This window comes from Plodia interpunctella, chromosome 6 (assembly GCF_027563975.2).
Source record: "Plodia interpunctella isolate USDA-ARS_2022_Savannah chromosome 6, ilPloInte3.2, whole genome shotgun sequence".
NCBI lineage: Eukaryota > Metazoa > Arthropoda > Insecta > Lepidoptera > Pyralidae > Plodia > Plodia interpunctella.
The window spans coordinates 10,658,991-10,680,592 of record NC_071299.1 but is presented as its reverse complement, the minus strand read 5'-3'; the positions used below and the strand labels follow the sequence as shown (position 1 = coordinate 10,680,592).

The window sequence follows — 21,602 nt, the reverse complement described above, 5'->3', positions numbered from 1 at the left end:
ACAATTTCTATTTTCTTATATTTCATTCTTTTAAAATACATCACATTTCACAATTAATATAAATTGAGTTTTCATTATGGACACCTGAGGTTATATCTTCAATGATTGAATAAGCGATTATCGCATTTGTATTCGAGCACTCCTCGTCCTTAGTCTGGTGGAACAGTTTGCCTGCTATCCAGATCCAATCAAGGATGTTGTTAATAGCTTGGTTCTCTTTCGCCGTATGTTTGTCATAAAACTAACTACTATAAAAAATACATTTTGAACGTCTTTCCGGTTCGTATCTGAACCAAAGGATTTCTTTGTTCATCCAACGGGGCAATGCTGAATGTTATGGTTACACCTTGGAATCAGACATGGGACGGGAATGCATTATTAACTAATCACAAGATTTCATTAAGTTTCACCTGTCCCGATGTTTATCTGTCTGTAATCCAATCTTGCAAGTTAAATTTCAACTTTCCTACAGGGTTGAAATTTCTCACTTCAGTTTTTATGACAATGCATTATTAAAACAAGCATGACCTGATTCATCCAAAATAGACAGTAATGACATGTTTTTTTTTTTAATGCAAAGAGAGATTTTAATGCAGAGACCTTCTCTGACGACAACAAAACTAGTGGCAAACATGTAATTTCTGTATAAAAAAATATATATATATTTTTGTTCTTTAATCAATCTGTTAATATGTGAATTTTATATGAAATGTGTACTTATGTAAGAACTGAATCAAGATATGTTATGTTTGCAGGTGGACTTGATGAGGTGACAAGATGGACGCGGCGGACAAGCGCATGTTGGAGCGCGAGGCGCTCCGCAACATGATCCAGCAGTGGAACGCCAACCGGCTCGACCTCTTCGAGCTCAGCGAGCCCAATGAGGTGTGTACTCTTACACGTGCTAATAACACATTGTCGCGTGTGGTTCCGCCCTGGAATAGCACCACTCCATAGCCTGCCGTTGTTGTCGCACGAGGCGACTTGGAGATACATTGCCTAAGGCACTAATTGTCAACTAGGAATAGGATTTAGCGGTAACCATTATAAAAGTGGAGGTTACATCAAAAAGATGGTATTTTTTTTTTGCGATAATATATCATTTGTTATATCTAGATTTTGCTCGATCTTTGTGTGTTATGAAGGACTCAGAATATATCTATACATAATTTACATAAAATAAAGACCATTATCGGTTTGTCAAGTACATTTTTATTTTTATATACCATATTAAATACTAAATAGGTTAATTTTAGTTGTGCATATAGGTTGACAGTCCTGTACAGTAAGTTCTCGTTTCCGTGTTAACAGTCTGCTAGATAATATTACATTACTCTGTGACATTCCGTACACTTCCATGGCTCAGCTCGTGTAGTTTACCGTATATTATGTGTAATTATAAAAATGTTGGTATTTAACATAAGGTTTATGATCAAAGACTATACTTAGACTATACTTATTTGAAAGTGTATGGAAACGGACGTAGAGGAAGGTCAATGAATGTAATGTAAATATAAAAAAAAACATATTTTCCAGGTTAAATTTGAGATGTATAATGCCAAAGACTACGGCTACATTATTCCAAAGAAACAATTTATATTATCGCTTTTACTATACGTAAAGTCTGACAGTAGCTAACACAGCACAAGAGTTGTGTTGAACACGTTAGAAATAAAAATACGGTGCAATTAATGTCGGTCCCAACTTGAGTTTCACCATAACACGAACAAGATGACTAAAAATTATGTAATTATATAAAAAAAAAAATTCTGTCTATTCCAGCTTTCTTACTAATCTGTGCAACGCCGAATCTGTCTTTCGCCAGATTCTGCCATAAACGTATTTACGTTTATGTCAGAATCTGAATTGGACAGATTCGATATTTCTAAATTATTATAATTAGATATTTCGAAATGAAAGTGGCACTCCTATTATAATATACATTAAACTTAATTCTAACACCTTAGAAGTCGTTGTACGTATTAACATAGATTTTAATTACAGACATGCGCAAGTTCGTAGCGTGTTTCCCGCCATCAAAGATGTAATTTACGATAATTTATGAAATTAAGAGGACAAAGTACATCATAAATAATTTATATACAGTTCTATAGTTAGTTACTTTAAAAAAATATATTTTGTCTAATTTTTTAGTCATACTACCGGCTCGTCCCGGCTTCGCTCGGGTAAAACTACACCTAAACCTTCACAAGAAATCACACGATCTATTGGTGAAAATCGCATGAAAATCCGTGCAGTAGTTTTTGAGTTTATCAGACAGACGCGGCAGAGGACCATGATTTTCTAATGTGTAAGGAAGATTGATAGGTAATGCAATAATGTTGTCTGCTTTACCGGAGTCCTTTTATTATCCTATACTATCCCGTAAGACTAGGCAAGGGCCAACCTAAGAGTAAACTAAAAGGTTTAGGGAAAGACACATTTGGTACCGCACTCTCGCCTAGTTTAGCCGTCAAACAGCAGTGTTTGCATTGTTGCGTTCCGGTTTAAAGGGTCAGAGGCAGTGTAAACAGGGTACTGTGGCAAAAGACTCTTAAGGCCACAAAGTGTAGAAACACGAGTGTTCTTCCTTTCTGTTTACTTCTGAATTTATTTGGGCTTTGGAATACAAATAGATCAGTACTAGCTTATGTATGTACAATATTTAATTTACCATTCCAAGAAATGAAACCCTTTATGTGGACGTGCCGTTACACTAATACAGTTGCAAGGAAATGTTAACATTATTTAACCGTGCCATCGACTTGTATGGCATCGTTTACATTCGCCGCATGTACCTGTTCGTGAGTAGAGGCACGCGCGATGCCCTTAAAAACAGTCTGCTTTTTCGTAATAATAGTCGTTACTATTTGCACCTTGAATTGTCAGTCATTATTAAAAACTAAGAATTTGACCTTTTTCCTTCCTTAGGGGAATGTGATGACTGGCTCACTGGTTGACTATTTAGTTTATTATTGTGTATCCGACTAGTCGCCACTAGCTGGCGGTAGGAAGTCGTAAGACATGTCAGATATCTTTAGGTGACTGAGAATAAAATCTGATACCAGTGTATATTATAGTACTATCTAATAAAATAGTTTTATCTTGTGTACCATAATCTCCGCTACTTCCTCTTATCGTACGATCTCTGTTATCGCTCATTAACCTCAGAAGGGTAACACATCAATACTTTTAAAACAGTTGTCTTTTTACGCGGGGTCGGGCACTTGATCTAGTTCTTTTTTTCTTTTTAAACGAATATTGTAAAAAGTCACCAAACGGCCTAAATATGTAAACATTTGTTTAATTGAGTTTGTATGCGTACTTTGTTTTTATACGATAACAGAAATGTGTGCAATATGATATGATAATACACACTAATCACATCAACCTACCCGAAATCATTGCATATTCGCCTTTATTACAGTTCCATAGAGTTGCAGGTAACTTGACATGCAGGTGACTGTACCATCCATGATAATGAAGTACCATCAGAACACAATAAAAGTAATCATATTGCCACGGCTTCTCTCGCAGTTGTTTCAGCCTTATGCCGGCTCCACACTGTCGGAGTTCGCCGAACTTTGGCGGCTTCGATATACATTGCTGATCTTTCATTGCGGTAAATAAAATAACTCGTACCTACTACGCAATGTTTGCGCATTTGTATCGACATCTGTCTGATTTCGGCGGCAGTGTAGAGATTCAGCAGGATTGTTACAGTCTATGAATTAACACAATGGTCTTAAATATATCTATCTATTTTATCTAGAGCATACGTATTTTTTATAATTTTCTGACTTTGTCATATACCCTATTGACCTGGGAGTACAGTCTATTCGTTAGTCCTGGGACCTATCTACTCAAGTTAGCCTTGCAATTGTTTCGCTCGATGAATAAATTACATCGCTGCGCGGGCGCACCGGGCGGGGATCCCAAGGAATCCCATTATGTACTAAAACAATACCCTCTCCCGTGAAACGAATGCTAATGGTCAATGCCAATGGCGAGGAATTCTGAAGCTTTTGATATGGTCTAGCTATTTTATAATTTTTATTTATTACACCATAACACATAAATTAATATAATGTGTTCACTCCAATAAGTGGCTAAAGGGACTCTCTGTTATCGTGACCCGGGATTTTCCTTAGCCGTTTTGCGTCGCATCAGGGTTTGTTTTTCTACTTTTTCTTCTTCTCCATTTCGCAAGGTCCTCGGCATTCCTGTTAGGTCACTAGCACACGTATCCTTCTTAATGATATAATTCCAGCACGTTTTAAGTTGTCCTGGCAGAGATGCCAGGATGTGGCATGGTCAAAAGATCAATAAGAAGAAAATGATTTCGGCTTATTTCAAATCATAAGTCATTTAATTCGGACAACCTTTCTTGGAAGTATTTTTCCATAAATTAATAAATGTAATATGAAATTCGTTTATCTTACATAGGCAGGCAGGTATGAGAAATCATTTCTTAATTATTTTAGAAGCTTTTACAGATCGACTCCTAAGTCCGAATGTCACGACAACACAAATATACCACATAACATTACGGTTGTTTACCGAACAATAACCGTGGCCAACCGTCGGAACTGCAAACCGAATCGCATCGCATCGCACGAAATTAAATATGACTACGAGATTTATAAATATCTGAGCTAACTCCGTTTTAGCACCTTGAGGTCGCCCTTCCATAGGGATGCCAAATGAAATAACAAGGTCGGCGATATTTGAGAAAGAAAGTCGATTGTCGTACTTCTTTTTAACACCCGACGACAGAAGGACGGGAGTTATAAGTTTAACATGTCTGTGTATCTGTATGTCTGTCCGTGCCATAGTAGCAGTAAACGGCAAATCAAGTCAGTAAACGGCTAAACCGAGTTGTTGTTTTATTTGAAAGAGTATTTCGTCGAGAGTGCTCTAAGCTATGTTTGGAAATCGTCAGTTCTTTTGTAGCAGACGAGTAGGGGGTTTCTTAAATTTTTAATTTTGTTTTTAACTCCTTAATGTGTTGTATCGCTCTCTATCATTTGAACGAACCAAAAAGCACCCAGCACAGGATCCGCATTCCTACTCATTCTTATCTTCGCACGATATATTTACTCGTTATTATACTGTGACATGATTATAATAGATTTGTTTATATACACAAAATGTTGTACAAACAATTTTACGAACATTTTCATACTCACGAGGTTCAAGATGATTTATGTTTAGACAAATAACTATGTAGGTTTGTCATGACATGACTCAAGTGCTGATAAACCATTCCCTTGATAAATATTTTGCATACGTTATCTATATTGTTCCTTATCTCAGGAAGAATGAGTTTGACGAAGATATGGAAGATTCTCATAGAGGCTATTTAGAAATGATAAAAGTTCTTTGTTCTGATTGAAATAAAATTAAAATATGTGGGATTTGCTCATCTTAAATGGTAATTGTCGATGAATCACAGAAAACATCTTTTAATCAACTTTATTTTAATCTATTATCCACACGTTGATTGGCTAAATTTGTGAGACTATTCAAGCTACCTAACATCTAAGTTATTTTTTCTGATTATGACAGTATCGATCGGCGATTTTTAATCTGCCGTCCAATGTATGGTGGAAGAGGAGTTGAATTTAATAAAAACTTCTAGTATTACGTATCGTTTCTTCTATATCTACGATTGCAATCGGATGTATATTATTAAAATTGTATTTATTTATCTAGTCTAGTCCGTGGCAAAATATATCGGGTGCATTTGTTATGCAAACGTTCATTTCCGATCTCTGGGGACTTAAATAATTTGCTATTGTCATCTCGAGATGTAGTAGTCAAAATTTTGCTACCTACAGATTAATCTCTTTAAATTGATTGTTTTAGGACGTGTTTATAATTTATAAAACTAATATTGTGATCAATCGTGTTTCAGAATCTGGAGTTTCACGGCGTGATGCGTTTCTACTTCCAAGACTCTGGCCAGAAGATCGCCACCAAGTGCATAAGGGTCGCCTCCGACGCTACGGTCAGCGATGTCATAGGTAACATAATGTTCTTCTTTACATTAGTCACAGATTATGTAATACTTCCCCAGTCTTAGTCCTTTTCTTTTCCTTCTTCGCTATTTCTCTCCTTAGATGGAGATGTTTGAAGAGCTGGAGAGCGCTGGCTTGATGTTGTTAAGGATGATATATGTGTTTGACTACTATGGGTGTTGAAGACTGTGCGTCAGAGGAAATAAACGGAAAGACACTCAGATAATCAGACAGTGGGAGGGCTGGAGAGTGACAAGCTAATTTTGCCACGGGTAGAGCCGGGGGCAACATCTAGTTGTATACATATTTGTGATATAAATGGGATGATAAGCATCCACAGGAGATAAAACAGACGTATTACACAAACTGCATGTAATTGTATCCCCCGCATCGCATGTGATAGACAATCAAAAGTGATTACGTTCATAAACTTTACAGCGTTCGTGGGTTCCATTTAAATTATAACTATGAAGGATCATGGTAATTAATTTGAACGAGGAGCTCGATGGCTCAGTCACTCGCACCCTCGACCTGCGATAATAGTTCTATTTTGACCAAAAACAAATTATCTCGAATACCTCCGTGCTTCGGATAGCACGAGCGCGTCGGTTCCTGCTTTATTTACCTATAGTAGTTTATACCCGCCAATTTGCATTGGGCTCACGTGGTGGGTCATGGCCCATGCTCCTTATACATCTATAAGGAAGGCCAGTGCCCCAACAGTGGGAACATTAAAACGGCTGATGATGATGATGTCGAATGCCATAAAAGTATAATGCCAACAATTGAGTACAGTGAACTGCTTCTCGTGCAGCGCATAGCGGTTCGTTAGGTTGATGTGCCGATTGTACGTACACATGCATTGTTATTCTAACTCATAATACGAAATGGATTTATTTGTTCGTAACTTTCACGCTTTATTTAACTCTTATAATAACACAATACTATGCAATTTTACATACGCGCACATTGGGCATAAGGGTACAGAAAATAATGAATATTATTGTTTTTTCCTGAACTTACGATCTTCCCTGTTATTGACCCAAACTTAATTGATATGCGATAATTAAATTCAGCGCCCTGTATCATAATTGGTAAAGATAAACACGTCTCACCGCGAATAATTAACCCAAATAATCGACAGTTGACCGGCATTTTGGCAGCGTCTTCGATAACCTCACTGTATCTTTGATTGGCTGCTCTGAACTCGGAAATTTAATTATGTTGCTAATTAAAACTTTTAAGTATCATATCATAAGTTTTTATCGACGAATTTAGAAAAACATGTTGACATATCAATGTATAATATAGCTATCATAATGCAAATTGTATGATTGAAGGAAACATTGAAGCTCGCTTGCTAATGGTAAAATAATTTAAAAAATTTACAAAAACGTTATCTTAATATTAGTGCAGATTTTATCTTATTTTTGCCTGTTGCATTCACGGCTGTTGTGCTCAGGACGGTAAGATGGGTACATAATTAACATTATTGCGAAACAAAAATGGAGTGGCTCTCTGAAAAATACGGTCGGCAAAAGATGTGTATGTTGGACACAAGTCTCATTTTCTTACTTATTTCCCAATAAATAAAGCAGTTATTCGACTTCAGTTAACTTTGTGTATTTCTATCACTCACAATGTTCAATGCTTATTCACGTGCACGCCCGACAGAAGTTGGCAGAGAAGAAAGCGCTAACGGAGAACGCAAATGCAAATATTTGTAGAAAATAAATAAATAATAATATTAGGACAAATCACACAGATTGAGCTAGCCCCAAAGTAAGTTCGAGACTTCTGTTTATGGGATACTAACTCAACAATACTATATTTTATAACAAATACATATATAGATAAACATCCAAGACCCGGGCCAATCAGAAAAAGATCATTTTCCATCATGACCCGACCGGGTATCGAACCCTCTCGGTTCAGAGGCAAACACTTTACCACTGAAACTTTACACAAAATGAAGTAATTTTTATTTATTATTTCCAGAAACGCTGATCGAGAAGTTCCGTCCGGACATGCGCATGCTGTCACTGGGGTCGTACTCGCTGTGGGAGACGCACGGGCCCGACGACGAGCGCCGCCTCGAGCCCCACGAGAAGCCGTTGCTGGTGCAACTCAACTGGCACGCGGACGACAGAGAGGGGAGATTCCTGCTCAAGTGTCTCACCAACAATGAAGTGAGACAGTCAATATATATATATATAAATATATATATATATATATATATATATATATATATATATATATATATATATATATATATATATATATATATATATATATATATGTATGTATGTATGTATGTATGTATACAGGGTTACTGTTATCTAACGTATAACCTCCCAAAGGCGCATAAGGTACATAGAGACTAACATCTTTTGTTCTACGACTTTTGTCTAAACGTAATAAATAAATAAAAAATCCTTTTTTTAGTTAACTCTATGTTCGATTCCGCTACTTAACGCTACTGTACTGTCTCGTGTTGCTTGCTTATTACATAGAGTTAAGTTGTGTAGAATCGCAAATTAGATTGTATTTTATTATATGAAAAAAACGACGAATCACGAAAAGTCGTAGAATAAAAGTTGCTTGTTTTGACGTATCCAAGTAGTATTCAGGAGGTTTTGCGTTTGATACCAATAACCCTGTATGTACTAAGTGGTAGTACCTTATTAAGACCCAATGTCAATTGATGTCTTTGAAGTAAGGGCTGCGGCGAAGTTTGTTGCGCCGGTTCTTCACCTGCGCTTTGGAAGTCGGCTGTAAATTGCCTCAAATCAAATTTTTGTCATTCAACCTAAATTTAAAATTTTATTATTTTTATTTATTTTTATAATCTTATTCTTAAGTATTATTTCTTTTATATAATATTACTTTAATAAATTTATTCTTAGTCTTAAGTAAATTTCTTACATCAATCTCACTCATCTCTGTATGTTCCCTGTTGCGTTCAGGGGGTTGTGAGGCCGCAAAGCCCTAGGTCAGCGTAAAAAAACCTTTATAATATTGAAGATAGATATATCTTTGAAGATTCCGCTGCGATTTTACAACCGGCCGCCTGCCTGACGTCAACCCACCTTGGGAATGCTATCGTTGACTATCAGCTGCCTAGGCCTTTGTGTCCCTTAGTCGCCTCGTACGACATCCATGGGAGTATATGGTGTGGACCTATTATAGGGCGGAACCACACGCCATATAAATTTCTGACGTCCATAAGTGATGTACATAAGTTGATGCTAGGTTGATAATATAATTTATAATTGGAATTTGCGATGTTTAAAAATATGGAGACTGACTAAATGTTACACTAGGTTCCAATATCGGCTGCGAACGACAAAGGCGATCAGAACTTCAAGCGGAAACTGTCGAAGCGAGAGAAGAAAGAGTTGAAGAAGAAAGAGAAGCTGTCTAGACTGAAATCCGACACCAACGACGAGAATCGACCCGTGGCTGAGAAACTTTATACAGGTATGTTCGGTAAATTAGTTTCCTTTTAACTATTATCACGGAGTAGATCTCAGTAGCTCGGACAGCTGGCCTAGGCAATCATGGTGGATGTAACATACGGATAGTAAACCTTAACGAATATATATGGTTCCGTTTTTTGCCTTTCGGCCGCTGAACCCTAAGGAGCCTATTTATTTTTTATATTATCGTTTAAAAATATTATTCATTGATTCATCTATCCAGCCACGAAAAGATATTCAGGTGTTTCTCAGAGCGTTTCTCATTACGATCTGTTAATTTTCTTGAGGAAGGAATCATTGTCAAAATTAATCATTCATAAAATTGACATTACCACAGTACACATCAATTATTTTGAAGTCAGTAAAACTAATTCTTTTCTCTGTTAAAATTTGAAAAATAGTAATGATTGCGAGAAAACTGAGAAACACCCATTGAATACAGTTCTTGGGCAAAATAATGGAGTGATTCGCTTTTAACACACTATATACGCTAATATACCATCACATAAAATTCAGGTTTCCTCATGATGTTTTCCTTTACTACTAGAAGCAAGTCGTGGTCTATGAAAACTACAATACATGAGTCGGATTGGAATAAAACCTCAAGACTTTGACACGGGTGGGATTCATACCTTGGAATTTACGATTCACAGGATTAATCATTGAACTACCTACTATATTTTTATACTCTATGCATTACACAGAACTTGTAAAAACTACGCACTCAAATTGTATACACTTTTCAGAATTGCCCGAGACCTCGTTCACGCGAAGCATCAGCAACCCCGAGGCGGTGATGCGGCGCCGCAGACAACAGAAGCTCGAGAGGAAACTGCAACAGTTCCGGTCCAAAGATGGCGGCCCTGACACTGGTAACTATTACGGCTCCCAGTTATATTACCAAAGGTTTCGTTGTAATGTAACGTTGGCATAGTAACCACATAGTTTATTTAGTAAGTTTCATACAATAGGGCAATAGACAAGGTCAGAGAATTGTAAAATATATATATAAAATCGGACAATATGAATCCATTATGTTAGTAATCTTAAAAACGAATTGTGTTTGTACTTATATTCTACTAGGGATTTAGTAATTTTTATTAAATGGCCGATTAGAGGACGATCTTCACTATCGGCTTTCGCCTGCATCTCTATCGCCCTATAATCTAGGTAAAATAGATATATTTAGGATCATTATAATAATTCATAGAATCTAACAATGCAGCTGGATCATTATACGAAGTTTTATACTTGGTTGGAAAATCCAATTTCAAAAAGTTTGAAAGTATAAAAACAAACTCGACCAATATCATCACCATAAACTTAATATTTAATGTAGCTGTCGAACAAACATGTCTTTCTTCGCGAACATTTTCGCACGTCGTGACGTCACCTTATTCGTTTTATTTAGTATGGAGCGTTTGGACGAGTCAAAAAAATGTGTGATTTTTGTCATATCTTTGAAAGTGTAATTATCACAGTAATTTTTTCACTGGTGTTTCTAATAATACTAGCGCCTTCGAATAGTCATCAAAACAAAAATTCGTCAACTAGCCTATTGTTGACGGCCTTGCTATCCTAATTCGATATTAGAACGAATAATAGAAAAGCAATAGAAAAAAGTTCAAATTCGTAGTTCGAAGTTCGAAATTATTTAGACCGTTTGTGCATTCTCAGAACTTCACAATCGAAAAAGTTCGATCGTAAATCACTCGAACGCAACGAGTGATACGGAACAGTCGAAGTGGACGTTCGTATACGATTAACTGTCAAAATTGTATTGTAAACAAATTTTGAGGTTATTTTGTTTGACTTTCATTAGGAAGTATTCATTGTAGACTTCGTCTCCAATTTGGTGGATGAGTTAGAAGCAGCCAGTGCAGAACCGCTCCGACGAAGAGTCAATACTATTGATCCTTTCGAATTAAGCAATGGGGTGTTCATGAAGTATTTTCGCTGAAATAAGGACCTTCCACAAGATTTAATGATAGGACCGAGCTTCTGTTGCGCACTTGCATATTTTTTGCTGTTTTGATCCATAACTACGAGTATTAGTATCACCAAACCTAACAAAAAGTAAGAAAAAACAAACAAGATATTTTAAAAGTAAAAAAACTCAGTGAAAACAAGAATGATAATGACGTGTTGACTTGACAGTTTCAGCGTTCCGTTTATTCAATGCACATCACGAAATATTTAAAATTCAACCTCTTTCATAGTATTTTGTAATACTTGCTATGCGCAATATTATTAGTTGTATTTTAATGAAAAATAAATTAAATTAGTGTTCTTTGTTTAAAATTTTACCTCAAGAAAATATAATTAGACACAAAGTAAACTTTTTGCCACGGCGTTGCCGAAAACAAATCGTACCTTATTATATTATATTGTCTATGCCGTGCCCGTGACAGTTCGATTGGTGAATGTTCTATGGTGCATCAGAATACGAGTTCTTTAAAACGTTCAAACTTTTCAGTAGCAGGGACAACTTCGAACACACTGAAAAAGTTCTATTGCGTGAGAATCGATCCCAGCCAGTTATGGTGGCGCGATAGTTGGTTCATTTTGTAATGTTTTTCATATGTTTCTCTATAGTCATTTTATTTTTCTTAAAATTATATTACTTTAATTTATATGGCATAATGTATGGCATGTTGATCTTAAAGGCATTTATATAGATTAACATACAAATTTTGGTTCTGACTGGAAGGTTAAAAGAAAGATGTGCTAACTAGTTATACATTAATTTATTTTATTCATTTATTTCATATATGTAAAAATCTATTTACTACAATATACTCAACATTATTTTTTTTTACCACTACACCCACGAAATACACTCACTCCGCGGAAACACACACAACTCCTCGTTCTTATATAACCGAGTTTGTAACAAAGTAAGTTAAAATATTTTGACTTTGTTTAAGTATCTTTGATTCTCATATGTTCTGGCACATCAACAAGTCAATCAATATCCAAACTAGCATATTTTAGTTTTCTACTCTAACTTTGCGTGATTCTTGGTGATCTGTATTACAAGTTTCTTTGAAACTTATCTCGGACACCATTCTCTCACAATTTCTAGCATTAAGGAAGTTGTTCTTTAGTTTTAAGGATAATACCTCTAGTAACAATTGTGTGAGATGAATAAAGATATATATATTATTATTATAACTAGGGGCTATTGGCAACCACACTCAATCACTAAATATCTCTGCTTTAGCTCTGTCTACGCAATCGTATGTGTAGTGTCATTTTGTATGTATGGTATTTACATAAATTGAATTATCATCATCATTTTCAGCCTACATCAACTCACTGTTGGGTATAGGTCTCCATTCTTTCGCGCCACTGCCGACGGCCCTGCCTTGATTACTTTTCAAAACAATATCATCTGACCAGCAGCTGGTGGTATACCGACCGGTCTCTATCGCTGTCTCGGCCACCACTCCTTCACTACTTTGGTCCATCGATGGTCTTCTCTTCTACCTACTTAATTTTCCCGCTCATTCTCACTTTAACCGCGTCATTCGTATGCCTACCTCACCGACCGTTGTACACCGAATTTCGACGTCAATTGAATCGTGGACAAAGTTGAACAGACAGGCCTACCATCAACTTTTATAGAACGATTCCAATGCAACTCAGTTCAATTTAGGCAACTAAAATGAATCGCATTCATACTAAAAATTAAGTCGACGGTACGAATTAGCGATGCAGTTCAGTTTAGGTCGTAAAGTGGATCGCGTATCGCGTTAAGAGATGATGGTAACCCGCAGGCGGTACTCTGAAGATCTACGGGTCCTCGCTGTGCCCGGACGTGCCGTACAAGACGCTGCTGGTGTCGGTGCGCGACTCGGCGGCGGGCGTGCTGCGCGAGATGCTGGACAAGTACGGCCTGGCCCGCCACGAGCCGCGCCACTACTGTCTCGTGCAGGTACAGCCTCTGCTGCCGTCACCAGGACATGACGATACAAAGCGAGAAGAAGAAGAAAAAGATAGGCAGAACGCCAGTAATTTTTGTCCTTCGTAGTGTGTCTGGTTTTACATCGCCTATCTTGCCGCTTTGTGTGAGATAAGCCACGCAGTTATATCGAATTTTACTGTTTCGTTTGAATACTTGTGTCAAGTTTTCCTTGTCTTCCTTTTCACTTTCGCGTTGAGACGAAACCGGTCAATCACATTATGGTTTTCGTCCAAATAATACCACATTGTGAAAGTCTAATTTCTGATATAAATAAATAAATAATATTAGGACAAATCACACAGATTGAGTTAGCCCCAAAGTCAGTTCGAAACTTATGTTATGGGATACTAACTCAACAATACCATATTTTATAACAAATACATAAGTAGATAAACATCCAAGACCCGGGCCAATCAGAAAAAGATCATTTCCATCATGACCCGACCGGGGATCGAACCCGGGACCTCTCGGTTCAGGGCCTTGCAATTAACCACTGCGCCACCGAGGTCGTCAAATGATTCAATCTTGAACGAGTGTTAATAAATGTATGTGTTGCTGAAGGTGGACACGCGGGACAACTCGGAGTACGTGCTGGAGGACGACGAGTGTCCACTCGCCATTGTCATGACACATCACAATCGAGGTAAGCGCTTGCTTCTACACTCCGTTTTTATTACTACCCTTATTATGTTAATAAGCAATCTTGTCGTGTCTTTTATCATTTTCAGCAATACAAATTAAAAAAATATATATATAGGAAATTATTTGTACTATGAAGATTGATTACATGTTAGGACTCGTAAGAAAAGTACGCGAACAGTTCGCCAAACTTTGTCGAATTCGATATACATTGCTGGTTTTTCATTGCGATAAATAAAATAACTATAATAAGTTATATAATAGCCATTCCGATTCTACAAGAAGAAGATTAAAATCACTCATACTACGCAATGTTCCGCGAATGTTAGTGTGGAGTCTACATTAGATTGTGATTGCGCTCGGAACATTATTTAAAGTTTTTCAAATTGAGTCAAACTAAAGATATGTGCTAATGTTTGACTTTCGTATTGCACACGGACGTATCTAGAGATATTTTCCAAATGGTCAGGCAGGTCAGTTTGCCGTGAATGTCCTTGGTAGTTTTCTACCTTATTTAGGTTAAATTTTTTTTTAGACTTTATTTTGTGAAAGTTTTGGGGTGGGCACGGCCCAACCGATGAATGTGACCGATGAATACTCAACGAAACGTCTGGCAAAAAATTAAAAATTTTGTCACTTGCATAATAAGAACAAGCATTTAATAATAAGACACACTAAAATCGGCAAGCTTCTCTATTTTTAGTTTTCATTTTGAATGTAGGTTATATTTATTATTAAACTAACGTCTACAAACGTTGCAAAGCAAGAACACAAACTAAACACGCGATCCCAGTACCATAACAACGCAGTCTTGTCCTTCGCAAGGAAATCTGTTTACGTTGCAGTTGCAGACGGAACCACGGCTCATTTGGTTTGATAAGTCTTATTAACTGAGTGAGATGGAATTGAGTGTTCTTTAGATACATTCGTACGTATTATTCGCATAACGTCTATTTCGCAAAATGTTCATATAAAATGTATTTTTCAAAATGACCCGAGGGACCTTATCAAATAACTTGACCTATTAAATAGAACAGTTAACGGTTGAGCAGAATTTTAAATTATAACACGTAAGTACTTGTGTTTACTTTAATTCGTAGCACAGCTAATGTTTAATTAAAATGCCTACACATATTTTTGATCATCGCCCATGGCTTAGTGTCATTCCAACAGTATCCACATAAAAAAACACTTAAAATCATTGCTCTGTTTTGACGTAAAAGAAGGACAAAAGGTATGAATTATAACAATTCAGTTTATACGCCTAAAACTGTGTAATCAATCTATCAAAACAATAGTACCTAACTTGATACTGGAATCCACATTTGTATCAAAACCAGCTTAGCTTTTGATCGCGCGCCGCTACATAAATCTGTAATAATTAATTAGATTATGCCATATTGCGAGCCTGTGTGATGTATGGGGTCGATAGGCTTGTGCGTAATAGGAACTAATGATCACTTGCAGGATTACTCGATAATGAAGGTGATGTTCAGTGTACACTGTTCCGATTGCGTATACTATGGTAGATTGGAATAGGGTTTTTGTTTGAGAGAAATATATGTATTATTTAAATTTGACGTCTGGGAAGGCCTCCTTTCTGAATAATTGAAATTTTATTGTTTTTATTACAACTATTTTGTAATATCTGTATATGGTGGATTTAAAATAGTTATTTTAAACTCAGTATCGAGTGGTGATAGAACCCATTGCTGGTTCTTCCCACTGAACCATCAAGGTACTCCTAAGAACACAGCTTTAAAAACCTGATCCGAAAAGAAGGCCACTTATACGAATTCTATCGGCAATATGACCACGTTTTATTTTTCTACGTATTATGTAGTGTTTCCTTCCACACTAGGCAAAGGATACATATTAATTGCTAGTCCATGTAATGAAAATTGTCCTTAACAGTATGCTGAATAATATGAACGAAGGTTTTCTCTAACTGCATCTTTTAACAAGTTTTGCCAACAATCATTGGGTATTCGTATATTTTCCTACATCACATATTAGATTATGGTACGGTTACAAAGAACCTTCGTTACTAGTGATAAGGGCTAATATAATAAGGATTCAATCTAACATTTGGGTCAGATAGGAAATGAGAATCACAATCTTTTCTACATGAGCTATTAGTTGTAATGTAATATGTTCCATCAAAAATGACAATAGAAATAATTCTATCTAAGCTTGCTTTCCAATCGCGCTAATATCCTCAGCTGTATCACGATGAACCTCGAGCGTTCTAGCCGTTGTTTGTGCCGTTTTAGCCGTTTCGGTTACAAGTTTCTCTTTGAAACTTGTTTTTTTGACAATGACAATGTTGGTTTACAGTATAGCATTGATAAAAATCCCATTTTTGCGATACGGAAACGGTAAAAAAAGCGCAACGCTCGAAGTTCAACTGTGATCTAAATTGGAAACTGTCAACGCGGTTGGGGACCTCTTCTTCTTCATAGTCGTATTCCTCATGGCTGAGGGTCGTGGTCATTATGTGGAATGAAACACACACAACAACTTTCTTGGCATTATTAATGAAGTGGTTTGCCATTGCCTTCTCCATTTCACACACAAGTTAATAATAATCAACCATTGCAGATTTCCTCAAGATGTTTTCCTTCACCGGTAGCAAGTGGTAGTCGATGAAAACTACTATATATGAGTCAGATTTGTATACAAACTCATGTGGCACGAATAGGATTCGAACCTGGGACCTTTCGATCCACAGGCGGGCGTCTTAACCATTACACCATCGCCGCTTGGGGATTTGGCCTAATTTAAATATTGTACATTTAACATCGTGATGTTAAATGTACGGCACAATTGACAAATTTGTCTGTAAACTCGCCGTTATGATCACTACATAGATTAAATAAATACAAATTTTATTGGACAACTTAAAAAGTTAATATAGCTTGCTCACTTGTTACACACTTGACTACGATCGAACCTATAAACTTTGCGCTTTAAATCCCGAGCCATTTTATAGGCATTGTCTGTAATAAAGTTATTATTTGATTCTTTATTTCATGTCTCCCATAAATGATGAAGGCGTGATTTGCCAACTCGAAACGAAGGTCGTTCCGTGAGGAAACACATTTTGATTTGTTATTTATTACCAGATCTATATATAAGTTTTATAAGATTCTGCAATTGTACCTCTAGATTCAGTTTTTATTTTTCAATTATTAAGAACTTTGTCAATAACCATTAGAAACGAAGCGGGGTTACTAGCTAATACCTGTAGCTCTGCCCGTGGTACTTCGGCCCATGTTGACTTCGGGCCATTAACTATATCTATTTCAAATGAAATCAAAATCGGCCCAGCAATTTAGCCGTGAAAAGGAACTTATTGCTGTATTGTATCAAAACAGTAAGTTTTTGGTGAACTAGCGATGCTTTTATATCCATAATTGATTCATTATAAATCCATTGCACGATGTAAGTGAAGATAGATATATGTATTCAGAAAGCAGATTTATTTTGTAGACTATCGGCCCGTCCCGGCTTCGCTACAACAAAACCGTCGTACACCTAAACCTGCCTCAGAAATCATACTATCTATTGGTGAAAGCCCTACAAAAATCCGTCCGGTAGTTTTTCAGTTTATCGCTTTCTTACAGACAGTCGCGACAGGCAAATTTTCACTATGCAGTGTTGTAACGTTGAATTAAATTTTAAGTTGTGAATGGTTCGCACCACGGTCCGGCAGACCGCCCCGACCAGACCGCCCGGACCAGACCTAATGGACTGCCAACGAAGTTATATCAAGTTTTCAACTTAATGCATTGGAAAGCGAGTAACACTTCCCGCCACGTTTAACATTTCCTTTATTATGTCAGCTTTAAATTTTTATCCCTTATACGATTATAACGCTTTGATGGACACTAAATGAGACACAAATAATTGTTAATCACGCCTATAATCAATACTGTTAGTTCAGTAAAGGGTTAAAGGTCGCCCTTTAACCCTTAAAATGTAGTAAAATTTTATTAAAACAATCAAATCGTGTTTTGAGTGAAAATCTAAATAGATTTTCGTTAATACGGTCAAAAGTATTGCGTGTTAAGTAAATTTTATTAAAATAATCAAATCATGTATTGAATGAAAATCTATAATATAATAGATTTTCGTTAATACGGTCAAAAGTATCGCGTGTTCCTACTGGCGGTTTTGCAATGCAAAACAATCGGTAGTGTAACTCTCGATTAGTAGGTACGATCAAAAGCATTATCGTCCTACCCAAAATATTGCCTATTGGCCATTATTAACGGCACATGACCACTGTATAGATTTTGCAGAGTAACTTGATATGCGGTCGACTGTACTTAAGAATAGAACAATGACAAATTTACACCATATAACATATAGTATAATAACCCCATCAGCATTCGGGTTCGGTTAATTTAACGTAATCAGGCGATCTAAACCTTTCCTCAATACAAGCTTGCAATTAAAATTTAGTTTTTGGAATAACACATACTTCCTGTGAATGAAAATGACGTTAGCCGTTTTTCCTACCAGATGGTTTTATCACAGTAGATATAATTACTTACAGGGAAAGCTATTATGTTCATAAAACTAATTCGTGCGGTTTTTGTATGGAGCGCAGTCGTAAAAGCTAATTCCGAGGGGAGACGGAGTGGCGCTGTTGTGCTGATGTGAAACAAAAAACACGTAGGTTTTTTCTGCGACATTTTGTTATTAGAGATCGTTTTTGTTTTATTTTAAATAAATTGTATGCTTATCTTAAACCAGCCGCCCGTATCGGTCGCTTGGGTAAAAAACGTAATAAATTATATACACCCAATTCCTTTGGAATCAAACTATTTATTGCTGAAAACCATTTGAAAATCCGTGCAGTAGTTATTGAGTTTATCGCGAACAGACAGACAAACGTAGCAAAAGACTTAGTTTTATAATATGTAAAGATAAGGAAGCATAAGATAGCTATTTGTATGTATGAGATCATTATGTCAGTGAGAGACGTAGGATCCAGAAATGGAAATAAAAGATAGCTGAACTTCCTAATCGACTATTCCATTAAAAACTAATTAGTCTACAAGGAAACTGGTGTATTTCTTAATACATCTAGATATATATCGTATATTATACACGGATTTTGGTAGTCACCGAGAAAACTATAATACTTTCTAATAAAATCCTTAACTTGAATTTAATTTGTGTAGATCATTTTGAAGGGTCAATGATCAAAGCATTTTTATATTGCGACCTATTTACATAGATGACTGTACTTGTCCATGACAGCTCCATAGTCCGTTGAGTACACAACTCGGCCCGCCATTATTTCAGGGTAAGTACGTACTTGTGTCCGCGGTGTCGTTGACACTGACCTTTGGGCTCACTAATTGGGCTATGGCTTAGCCTATATTAGGTACAGTCTACTGCAAGTTACTAAGCAGTTAAAGGGATGTAATGTTATGATGTACATGTATTTTTGTCGATCGCCAACAAACACAATTCCCAAGGTATAAATGTATCGTCCTGCCAATAGTGCCCGGCGAGTTTGTGTCTATTTGCCATTTCTTTGTAACTTTCATACATTGAAAGCGAATATGCCCTTACTAGTCATTTAACGACGGATCGACGACTTACCATAGTCGTCGATCTGTCACTCTTTCGTCTGAGCGTTTTCCCGGTTTTTTCCCGGAAGGTACTGTTGTCGATCTATCGATAGTTGATGCTACCGACAGGCCATCGACAGTTGTCAGACCGCTGGCTCGCGTATCAATTCATATAATGTCAATAATGATATGCGAGTTCCCTTTTTCGAGTGCTGGATCCTCGCCTGGTGTCTCATGTTAGTGGCTAAGAGTTAGATTTTATAGAGAACGATTAAAGTTTAGCTTGACGACACCGACAGCCATGTTGAGATAAGAGCCGTGGTTAACGTTAAAAGGCTCGGATGGGTTTGTAATAAAATATTGCTGTTGCCTGTTAGCCTCTTTATAATCTATCATTAAGAACAATTTGATGTTGGTAAATTAGTTTAATATGGAGATCTAATTCTAGATTTTAGCTATATTTTTATCTTTAAAATTTGCGTATGTCGCAAAGGAAATGAAATGTTAAACTTATTTAGAGATATCCCATTCGTATTTTTAAGTATCGTGGCTCTGATGATTCATCATTGTAGCTGAGAACTTTCTTCCACAGCAGTCATTCTTCCCTGATATGTGACAAATAGGTATGTTCTTTTATCGTATCATTTCCCGTGCCGCCGGATCGGATATTTTTGTTCAGTTGTTTTTTATTAAGGATCGAAGGGTTCTTTTAATTAAAAATGTATGCAGTTACATTATGTACAATTGCAACAGTTAGATCGCAGATAAGTCAAATTAATGTCCTCTCCAATAGGAGACGAAGTAATAACTTCGCTAGGAATTTAATCATCTAACGTTTTCGGAACGTGGGAACCAACACGAGGGATTAATTACTTGGGTCAGTACAAAGTAAACCGATTCGGCTAGTCTGTAAAAAACGCCCTTTTCATCTAGCACAGAGCATGATAAATTTCATCCACGAATTTCGTCCTGTACAGAGTTGAAGTTTCCACTCGACAAAGCATTATTATGATAAGCGCGACCTAATAATACTCCTAAGATCGGCTTCGTTGGAACTCCTCATCTGTTTACCGTTCGGACATTATTTTTTGCCACGCCTTTAATTATTAAATTAAAAAGTCTGTATTATACAGACTAAACGGAATAATAAAATAAATAAGACTTCGTGCCATAGGGAATGTAACAATATCTCCCTGACGACAATAAAAGCTTGCGTCAAAATCAATTAAATAATCAGGATCTTGATAGAATAAGATCTCTCAACTTACGATAAAAGCGTATGCAAAAAAAAAGCTATTAAATACAGTCCAGTTTCTCTAAAACCGTTGGTCACCTCTGTCGCGTAATCCGAGGTTTACGCAAACTCCAGTATAGGCGGTAAAGAGTTTCATGGTCTCGTAAACTGGATCTAATTCCCGTCGGGAAATGAACTCGGCCGATTGTGATATCTTTTCATCTTTAAATCTGTCCCGAGGCAGAGGAGATAAATAGACAGTTCACTTTTTATTGCCTACAAAACTTACGGTATTTTATATAGAAGTAAGTAAAACAGGGGCGGCTTTATAAAGAACATCAGACGCCAATCACATATCGTCCACATAATTCAGAATATTCTCTAGACTACTTAAGTATATAGTGTCGACGTAGGTACGTTATTGGCTGCTTACAATTGTTTCAAAAAATTCAATAATACAAAATCTTTGACGCAATTGTCAAAACATTTATATAAAGGCGTCATAATATGTCACATATATGCTCGAATTCGAATGCCCATCAAGTAAGGTAAACAAAAATTGCCAATTGCGTACTCTCCATATAAAACATTTGAGAGCTGCGACTTGCTCTTAATAAATTCCTATGTTTATTTTCAGTGGCTTTGTCTCAATATTTATTTTTCCTCTGAGCAGAG

The 21,602-nt window shown here is 36.6% G+C and overlaps 1 protein-coding gene across 8 annotated transcripts in view; it reads left to right on the top strand.

The window, feature by feature from the left end:
* cno (canoe) overlaps positions 1 to 21,602 on the top strand; it is a 107,194-nt gene that overhangs the window by 24,945 nt on the left and 60,647 nt on the right. For all 8 annotated transcript variants that reach the window (XM_053747142.1, XM_053747148.1, XM_053747150.1 and 5 more), the window contains 7 exons: positions 756 to 885; positions 5,918 to 6,026; positions 8,019 to 8,209; positions 9,344 to 9,500; positions 10,246 to 10,371; positions 13,279 to 13,436; positions 14,028 to 14,109. In XM_053747142.1, the coding sequence (XP_053603117.1) occupies positions 778 to 885; positions 5,918 to 6,026; positions 8,019 to 8,209; positions 9,344 to 9,500; positions 10,246 to 10,371; positions 13,279 to 13,436; positions 14,028 to 14,109 (931 nt within the window). In that variant the 5' untranslated portion in view covers positions 756 to 777. The remainder of the gene's footprint in view (positions 1 to 755; positions 886 to 5,917; positions 6,027 to 8,018; positions 8,210 to 9,343; positions 9,501 to 10,245; positions 10,372 to 13,278; positions 13,437 to 14,027; positions 14,110 to 21,602) is intronic.